The sequence below is a fragment of the Panicum virgatum genome, chromosome 4K (genome assembly GCF_016808335.1).
Source record: "Panicum virgatum strain AP13 chromosome 4K, P.virgatum_v5, whole genome shotgun sequence".
Taxonomy (NCBI): Eukaryota; Viridiplantae; Streptophyta; class Magnoliopsida; order Poales; family Poaceae; genus Panicum; species Panicum virgatum.
The window spans coordinates 39539493-39549358 of NC_053139.1; the positions used below are offsets into that span (position 1 = coordinate 39539493).

General features: G+C 49.5%; 1 protein-coding gene across 1 annotated transcript; it reads right to left on the reverse strand.

Moving 5' to 3' along the window:
- Positions 1 to 1751: 1751 nt before the first annotated feature.
- Positions 1752 to 3324, reverse strand: LOC120703962 (AT-hook motif nuclear-localized protein 27-like). The gene has a single exon (XM_039988187.1). It carries the CDS (start codon positions 3006 to 3008, stop codon positions 2205 to 2207), a length of 804 nt encoding a protein of 267 aa, XP_039844121.1. The 5' UTR covers positions 3009 to 3324; the 3' UTR covers positions 1752 to 2204.
- Positions 3325 to 9866: the final 6542 nt, after the last annotated feature.

Sequence of the window (9866 nt, forward strand, 5' to 3'; positions counted from 1 at the left end):
GAAAAAAAATTCAGTCCTCTAGAAATGTTTAAAGGAATTGAGTATGTAAAATATACAGAATTATGGTGAAATGGAAGTGTGGAACCTTACGTTGTGCAAGACTCTTCCCATTCTTATGGACTTTATGTGAAATGGATCGCTTTTTGTACAATTTAGAGCAATTTAACCAAGTTTCTAGAGAAATTCTTAAATTACCTTCAAGTTCATGTATCCTCATTCCATGTTTTCTATAATAAATGGACCTTCCTACTTTAACATTTTTCGATATATATATTTTGTTCTATGTTTCCGTTTCTACAGGGTTACGTTCATGTATTTTTTTAATTATTTTGTTGGAGTTGATCTCCTACACTGATCCTAAGATTGGGCTGACTCCTTGACGCGCCCTGATTGGGGGCGCCCAACCCGTTATGGCTGGTGGGCCCCGTTGCTAGCGCTATAAAAAGAAAGTGAGGGGGCCGGGGAACGGTATTCGAAGTTGGCCGCCGCCACAACTTTACCGATCTAGGGTAGCGCGAAGCCGACGGGAAGCTCCGCCATCGGCATCACGTCGCTCGCCTCCGCCACTCCCGTCGCCGGCCAGACCCCGTGGAGGCCCGAGGACCACCGGTTCGCACGACCCGAGGACCACCGGTTCGCACGACGACCGTCTCCGCCGCCGGATCCACTGCTCGCCGACTCCGAGTTCCTCGCCGCCATCGGAGCCATAGCGCACCAGGCCTCCACCTCTTCAACACCGCCTCAGGCCGACGATCTGCGCCGTCTGCACGCCTCTCTCTCTCGTTCAAGACTATACCTGGGCATTTCTCGGGTCGGGTCGGGTTCGGGTCGGGCCGAAAAAAACCCGGTAGAAAAACTCATGGCCCGAGCCCGCCCGTGGCCCGGCGAAAACCCTAAAATGTTGGCCCGAGCCCGCCCGCAGCCCGACCCGACGGCCCGCGGGCCGACCCGCTGACCCGACGGTCACCCACATGATCCCAGAAACCAGCAGCAACAATCGTACATGCATGACTAATTTAAATATTACATGATCCGAACATCACAATTTTGATAAAACAACAACAACTATACAACACATGCACCACAGACAATAGTTCACACAGATCACAGATGTGATAAAATAAAATGGCAAATGGCATAAATAAATAAGATAATAGTTGCAGCAACATGCAGTCCACTTGACCGGGCCGTCGGGCCGGCCCGCAGGTTTAATTTTCAGCCCGCACCCGACCCGAATTTTTCACCGGGCTGAAATCATGGCCCGGACCCGCCCGCCGTGTTCCTCGGGCCGGGTCGGGTCGGGTTTTTTTCGGGCGGGTCGGTCCGGGTTCTTCGGGTCGGGCGGCCCATGCCCAGGTCTATTCAAGACTAGGCATGAACAACTTGAATTCGATCTTGTACAGAACCCTAGAATTCATGAAACTAACACATTTTTCTTTTAAAAGGGCCTAAAATGTTATATCTGCAGGATACATACATGTAGTAGCAACCTAGCATGCGAACTAGGATCTGAGCTAGAGGAGTTCATGCATTTTTCGAAACCAATCACAGACTGCACTGCAGGTCTGCAGCAAGGGCAAGATCATATCATAGCAGAATGGAAAGATCATAGCAAATGAAAGATCATACACATGTAGCAAGAAAATAGCAAAACCAAATTAAGAACTTGGAGAACCTTACATGTCACGATTTATCAAATGCATTTGGTCCAAAAATAGTCTAAAAGCAGAAATGTTCACTGGAAGCATAAATAAAAGGCCCAAATGGAATTCAATCATTCAGTGTACTGGGGTAGCGACGCAACTTAAAGCATTTAATCACATGAAGGAGTTCCATTGATTTGCCTAGATATCAATCGATCTCCAATGAACAAGAACACTAACCTCAATTAACCACACAATTAAAGCACTTGGCTGGCCTGCCTGATGTATACTGGCAGCAGGCACCATATGCTGATCTAATAATGCTCGATTCACAAAAGCTTTGGCTCCTTGTGGTCAAATCACTCCATTTTTTCCCACAACAAAATCACAAATCGAAGCAGAAAAAAATTACAAGAGCCCAAGAAAGGCACCGATGAATCAATTCCTTGCATGCTGCATGCAGTATCAGCCCAGATATCACCTTGACAAAAAACCTAGTCCCCTAGTCAATGTTAGGGCCAAGAAAACCAAGAACGCCGCGAAGGATGGTGCGCCGGCTGCTCATACGCCGCCTCCCCACGGGTACGGCGGCGAACGGTGGTCGGCGTAGCCGGCGCCCATGGGCGGAGGTTGCTGCTGGGAGGTCGCCAATGGCAGTTGATGCGGCTGTACTTCTTGCCCCGCCGAGGTGGCGGTGGAGAGGTCGGGCTTGACGTCGACGTCGGGGGCGTCGGGGAGCGGGAGGCGCTCGTAGACGGCGTTGGCGAAGGTGGCGGCGAAGATGGTGACGGGACCGGCGGCGACGAGGGGCCCCACGACGCAGCCGCCGACGACCTGGCCCTGGCCGGCGGAGAGCAGCACGGCGAGCCCCGACGCCTCGGGCGGCGCCGGGGGCGGGAGCACGGTCCCGGTGACGGAGAGGAGCTCGAAGCGGCCGCGGAGCGGCGCCGCGGCGCCGCGCACGGCGACGTCCCCGACGGCGCCCGACGCGCCGAGGACACAGACGCCGCGGCCCCGGCGGCGCGCGTACTCGGCGACGCAGGCGGAGACGTCGGCGCCCGGCGCCACCTCGAGGACGTGCGAGTGGAGCGCGTCGGGGCTGTCGCGCGTGATGATCACCGGCGGCTTGGGCTTGTTCTTGGACCCCAGCGGCCGGCCCCGCGGCCTCCGCAGCGGCACGATGGCGCCCGGCTGCTGCTGCTGCTGCTTGCCCTCCGGCGAGGCGCCTGCCGCCGCGCCCGTCGCCGCGGGAGCCGGCGCCGTGGTCAGCGCCGGCGCCATGGCCACCGCCTGGTGCTGGTGCTGGTGCTGCGGCGGCGGGAAGTCCAGTGCCGCCGCCTGCTCCCACCACTTGCTGCTGGCCATGCACGTACCCCTCCCTTCCCTCCCCCCAAAATCCAAATCTGCCACTGGCTCTCTACAGTGCTCCTACAGCTCCACACCTTCCTGCCTCCCTCCCCTTCTTGGATCTAGAAGAAGAATAGGATAGCAACCCGCCGGGAGAGAGAGAGAGAGAGAGGTGAGCAGTGGCTTTGCAGGTTTGGTGCGTCTGTTCCTCTTGCACTTTGCTCCCGCTCTGCCTAGTTGTATCCTTGCGCCCGCTCTGCCTAGTTGTATCCTTGCGCCGGAGAGCCGGAGGAGTGGCATGGGAGCCCTCGTGACGGCGGGGACAGGTGGAGCGCGCCGAGGAGGCGCGGCGCGGACGCGCGACACCGTCCTCCGCGCCGGGGTAACGTGTCGCGCGCGGCGCAGGGCCGGGATCGCGCGCTCCCCCGGCCTACCTGTCTCTGTAACGCTCCCGCTCGCCCGTTCCCTGCGGCGTTCCGCTCCCCGTTACTCTACAGCAGCTCGGCCGCGGAAACGTTTACAGAAAACCGGGAGCCCATACGCAAGTCTAACGAGACCCGCTTTGGTACGGCTCCACGCTTCGCCCTTCTAGGGGGTCGACATAACTAGTACTTCGTGATCGTATTCGGAACCGGTTCCTCTGCAGTAACGCAAAGTGATCAGATTCACATTACAGTAGGATTTCCGTTACAGAAGAATTTTCGAGTTCGTATAGCAATCAAATGTAATCGCTCCATTCCAAAATGTAGTACTTTGGTTTGTTCAAAGTCAAACTATTGTAAAGTTGATCACATCTATTGAAAAGAATTGATAATATTTGAATGTCCGGTAAGAATAATTAGATTTGTTATAAAATATATTTTTATACATATTTGATATGTTAGATACTAATATTCTTCTCTATAAGTAAGTATGGTTAAATTTACACTACTTAACTTATTAGTACAAAATAAAAATATTTTATATTTCAGAACGGACGGAATAGCATAGCATCACACACTCGGAGTGGCAGAGCTTTGACAGTCCCCAACGAGGCTTTGTTTGCATCGAGGACTGCAGATCGGGTGGGATTTACCTGCACGCCGTGGTATCAGCTTCGAAATAAACACTTAGTCAACCCACTGATCCGGACACTATAGTTTTAAGCCGCCAGCAGCAACTTGTTCCCCACACACACACACCCTAATGACTGAGGTTTTAGCTAGGCAGCACACTGTTCCATTGAATTGATGGTGATAGAATGAGTGTAGCACAATTGTTTTGGGGCCCGCTTTTACATAGTAAAAAAAATACTAGACTTGTTGCCCACGTACTCGTGGGCCATGCTTTCACAGTTTCGCCACACATTTTTCAGTTATGCATTTAGGTTTTTCTTAGAGACAGTTCCTCTGAAAATACTGCAGAGGAGCCTCGTCCGGTTTCTGTAGTCACCTTCTCGGTGCGCAGAGCACAATGCTTTTACTGCATATATTCTACGCGCAATTGTTTGTTATCCATGAGAAAAAAAAAGAAACAGAATCTGAAAGTTAAAGTTATTAAACAAAAGAACAACCATCATTACAAGGTGAGCAAACAAGCATTCTAAAAATGGACACTTCCAAGCTAGGGACCATAGATAAACATTCAAAGTACAATCCAACTCGTATGGTACCCCATGGTTCCCCCCCAATCAAAGCGGCCGGGCACGTGTGATCTAGGCGCTATGTTCTCCAGGTTTAGTGGTGTGCATGCATATCGGCAATGCCTTTCCCCCTCATGCTCTCGCGAACTGATTTTTCTGTCAGCAAGTAAAGCTAAACACTTTGAACTGAAGGTCTGAAGCCCATCCAGGTTCGTCTCATGGATCGTCTTCTACCTCCGGTCCGGTCCACGCCAAGCACGCCCTTTCCCTCCCCCGTCCACACCAGCCAGCTCAGCCTGCCCGGCCCTTTCCCCCGATCCAGCAATTTTAAACCCTCGAGCTCGCGCCTGGCAAGTCAGCAGTAACATGCTCGCACGCTTTGCCCGATCGATCGGCGATCGCCGCCACTGCCACCGCCCCCGCTCGCCGTGTTAGGAGCCGACAAACCCGCGCGCCATCAGCGCTAATCCCCCGCGGTCAGGAAGGCGGCGGCCTACGTGTCCCGGCTCGCCGGCGTATTATACTGGCCCGGGGCGGCGCCGTGCCGTGGCCCGGGGTGGGAGCCCATGTGCGCGGCACCCGGAGGGGATCATTAGCCGACAGGGCGAAAGCGAGCGAGCCCCCCCTTAATAAAGAAAGCGGCGCTAATCTTATCATCTCGCCGGGGGGCTAATCCTTGTTTACTGCTCGCCGCCGCACCCTTTGCGCCGACGAGGGGAGGAGGGGGACGAGGAGCCGTGGTGGCTTGGTGATCTGGGGCCCGTGGGATCCGGGCAGCCAGCTGGGATGCTTGGGGGGCGTGCTCTGGCGTCACGCGGCGGTCGGCGGCGGCAGGGCGGAAGCAAGGTTTATCTTGTACGGTTTGAGTTGAGCTGAATCCAAGCAGCAACAAATCAGCAGCGTCCGACCAATGGATAGGTGGCGAGGGGGCAAATGTGCAACTGGGGCAGGCATCATGCGTATGCAAAATTAAACTATAGTAGTAAACGTTTGATATGACTTGTGATGTCTGCATTGTTGGGCAACTTGGATGGAGTTTGGCGAAAGCAACTTTTAAATAGATATTTTAAGAGATACTAGGTCATCAGGACACGAGTGTGTAAGGAAGTATTTCCTCCGTTTCAAATTGTATGTTGTTTGATTTTTTATCTTAAGTTTGAGCACTCGTCTTATCAAAAAGTTAGTATAAATACAGTTAAATTTAAGTTGACAATCTTATATTGATAAAGCAAATCACAATAAAAAAAGTAATATTTCGCAAAAAAGAATTCAAATGACCTATAGTTTGGAAGGAGGGGGGGAGTAGGCGATTTCTAGTTTTGGATAGGTCCATTGTGAATGGAGGTACATTAGTGGTATTTTAAGTTGAACAAGAGAATACAAATTAGGTTTCTGGAATACATATGGCTGGTCAACCAGAGATTAAAGTCGTAATACCCAAACTTATATAATAATATTGTTCGAAAAAAGTATGTTACATTGAAAGAGGTTTTGGATCAACACCACTTAATTTTTACTTTAGGAGACCTCTTATGGGGAATAATTTAGGAAATGGCACAGTGTCGCGACTAAAGCTGCAAACATAAATATGTGGTCCTTACATAAAAATGGTTTTTTATTGTCAATTTGATGTACAAGCATGTCGCCTGCAGTGGAGTCTTGCAAGAAATTTAGCAAAGAAATACCACTAAAAGTTAAAATAAAATCATGTGGTGTTTTAAAAAGTAAGTAGTCCACACAAAAAAAACAATTTTGTGGCATGCTCCTGTGTGTGTGGGGTGGGGGGGGTGGGGGGGGGGGGGTTAGCAACTCCTGTGGCAGCCGGTAGAGCAAAACGTTATATCGATGCATGGTCGATTTGAGCTGAATCGAAGCCAAATCACGCCCCATCAAATGTTTACTACAGCTCAATCATATAATGATTAGCTCGCCATAAAAATTTCAACGTAATTGGACGACGAAAACTGTAGCTATAAATTAATTACATAAAACCATATATATAAAAATATAACAAAAATTTATACTAAAATATACCATATAATATGTTCACTGCGTATATCTATTCATATGGAGTCCAACAAAATTGGATTTTCTATTTTATAATTTTCTTGTGATTTACTATGATTTTTTAAATATTTAGTTAAAATAAATATAAAAGAAAAATAGTAAAACCGCCCTCAAACCTGCTCAAGGAGGTCGTGCAACTGGTTTTGAGAGTCCGAGGAGGCTAGTCGGACGGTTTTAAAGTTCAGAGCGAAAAAGCGGACTCGGCTCAAAGTACAGGGAAGCAAAAATGACTTTTCCAGTAAAAAGTCCTCCTGTAAAGGACCGAAAAGAGCCCATCACACACATTGGTCACCTCAGGCCCAACTGCAGCGTTAGAGCCTAAAGGCCCGTTTAGTGAAATTCTATTATCGAAGCGAAGGGAAGACTGGTGCATGATACATCTGCATTCTGCAATGCCCCATCCAAGAGAGGTGCATGATTCCTCTCTCAAAAAAAAAAAAGAGAGGTGCATGATATCATAGACCTGCTGAAGAGATGGTTCCCTAGATCCAAATATGCCAACGAGTCATCTTCAAGGACATGTTGCTAGCACAGCTACATCCCCTATGTCTTGATGTGACCTTTGTTCGAAAACCAACGGCAGGTTCCTGCAAGTGAGCGATGACCTTGTGTTTAGTTCCAAGTAGCTAGAGATACTGGGCTGGAAGGCCAGCCACTGGAGATGATGTTCAGCGACAGGCAGACAGCGCTGAAGGTACATAGCAAAAGGTGACATTGAGTGACCAAGAGATGCCATGCAGTGATGCACACCATTTGTATTTGGCACACCAATGGACTTACAAAAATATTTAGAACATATGAGCCAAAATCAATGCTATTGTATTAATCAAGAAGACTGCAAAACAGGAAGATAAAGTTTGCTGTTATAGTACGCAGATAATGTTGGTTATCGTTCTTCTTTTTTGTTAGTTGGAGTGTTTCCAAGCCTAAAGACATAATTCACCTCCATCAAGTCTTACTTGATTCGTGAGGATATCCTTATAAAGGGAAATAGAAAGTTGGACTTGTACATCTGGAAAACTAAGGCTCCGTTTGGATGTCGATATTGGAGGGCCTAGAATTGAATTGGGTTCAATACCAAATCAACCATGGTATTGAAATGAGATACAATTCCAATTCTATTGTTTGGATGTCATTGTATTGGAGTTTGGCATCCTTGAAAACAACTCAATTCAATTTTATGTTTGGGTGTGGTATTTGTTCCCTTCTTCCACCTGACCGACGATCACTACTCCGGCAACAGTCGCTGGCATCGCGGCACACAGGAGAGTGGTGGTGCCCCTCCTAGATCCACGGCACCAGAGGGGAGCAGACGAGGTGCCTATCAGCAAAGGGGCTTGCCCGCGGATGGAGGTAGGGGAGGAACCGCGCGGCTCGCGGGCGAAGGGGCATGAGCTCGCTGCGAAAGAGGATAGGGGAGGGGCGTCGCGGCTCCTCGCTCACCCCGCGGCCTTCTTCTCCTCCCACTCGCTCGGGTGCGTCGGCGGAGGGAGCTGCCGGGAAGGAAGACGGAGGAGGGCGCCCCGACCATGGCGGGGCTCGCCATCTTCCTTCGCACCTCCCTCACCCGGCAGAGTGAGGGAGCTCGGTGCGCCCCGTAGGCAGATGGAAGTGATGGCGGCGCGACTCATAGGCGGAGGGAGGGGGAGAGCGATGTGAGGGGGGAGAGCAGTGCAGCTCACTGGCGGAGGAGGGGGAGGGCAGCGCAGCTCGCCGGCTCGCCGGCGGAAGGGGGCGGCCCGACTCTCCTGTGGAGGAAGCGAATGCTGGCCGGCGGTGGGAGAGAGGGTGAGAGATGCGAAAAGGACGGGGAAAGACACTGCCCTCCAATACGGAGGGGTGCGGCTCGGTATTGAGACCAGGGGCACATGCATGGGATGAATACCGGTTGGCATTGAGATTGATTTCCAATTCCGAATTCTAAGTCATCCAAATAGTTGACATTTGCAGCTGCCAATTCCAATTTCTAATTTCGAGTCCTAATATCTACATCCAAAACGCCACCTAAGGATTATTCATACATATAAAACAAGCTCAAATTTTATGCTTAAAAAACTACTTCATCTGATAACGGAGAGCATCACCAATAGTTCCCCATCTCGCTTTCCCATCATTGTTTTTTTTGGAAAAAGAAAAAAACCACTTTCCAATAGTTCTCCATCTCCTAACAATTGGCATATTGGCTTGCCTTGTGCGTAAATATACGCATACCTCCGTCGCTCCCGATCGGACTCCCACAACTTTTTTTTCGTTGCGCCTCTTCTTCCCCACTTGTTCATCGTGATCTGTTGTTTCGTCTTGCCTCGATCGATTGAATTGGACTGGTGGCACTACCACCCACCTGTGCGGGATGTACATGAGATAGCTCCACATGATCTCGCTGCCCATGGCGAAGACAATGAGATGGAATTTGGGCCCCTGCTTCGACACAAAATAGACCGCTGCTATTTCTTCCCACACCGATTTCGGCTGCCACGGTGCATCACCGGCGCAAGTAAGAGGTAAAACGAAACCCCCTCGCGGTCCTTTTTCTTTTTCCCCAAATTTCAAACCCTATCGTGCCCTAAATCGCCGGCAATCTGATTTGCAAGAAGCTCATGTCTGCCAGTCACGAAAGTTTCCCGTGCAATTAACCTTGTGGGGCCACAACTTCTCATCTTTAGATTTGGAGATTGACTCTTTTTTGTCTTTCCATACCCATCTGGGGAGTTGGCAAACAATAAAATTTGAAGAGAAGAAATTAGAAACTATTGGATATGCTACGACATTTGACATATACAAAAATAGAGAAGAGTCTACTTTCCCTAACAACCCCAAATTTTCCAAGGGCCCGTTTAGATTGTATTTTAAATAAAAAATGAACGGTTCCATGTATTGATGCAAGTGGGTACCTATTGGTATTTTTAAATTTCTCGTTTTAGTTCATTTTCTCTTCCAAATTACTTACGTAGCATGTCATTCTAGTTTATTTTATTAAATTTTGGATCCACCTGTTGACCTAAAAAGATGGGACTTGCATCCCTAGTTCCAAGCAAAAAACAAAAAACTGTTAGAGGTTGGTAGGACTATTCGAGCAATAATAAGAAAGCGAGAAAAAAAAGAAAAGAATTTTGTTAACACTAAACCAAAAAGAGGAACTGAAAAATAAAAATGGGTACAAAATGGATGACACCACGCCGAGACGGCTC

What these genes read in the sequence shown, in the direction of transcription:
- LOC120703962 (XM_039988187.1), bottom strand. Translation starts at nt 3,008, where the DNA reads ATGGCCAGCAGCAAGTGGTGGGAGCAGGCGGCGGCACTGGACTTCCCG.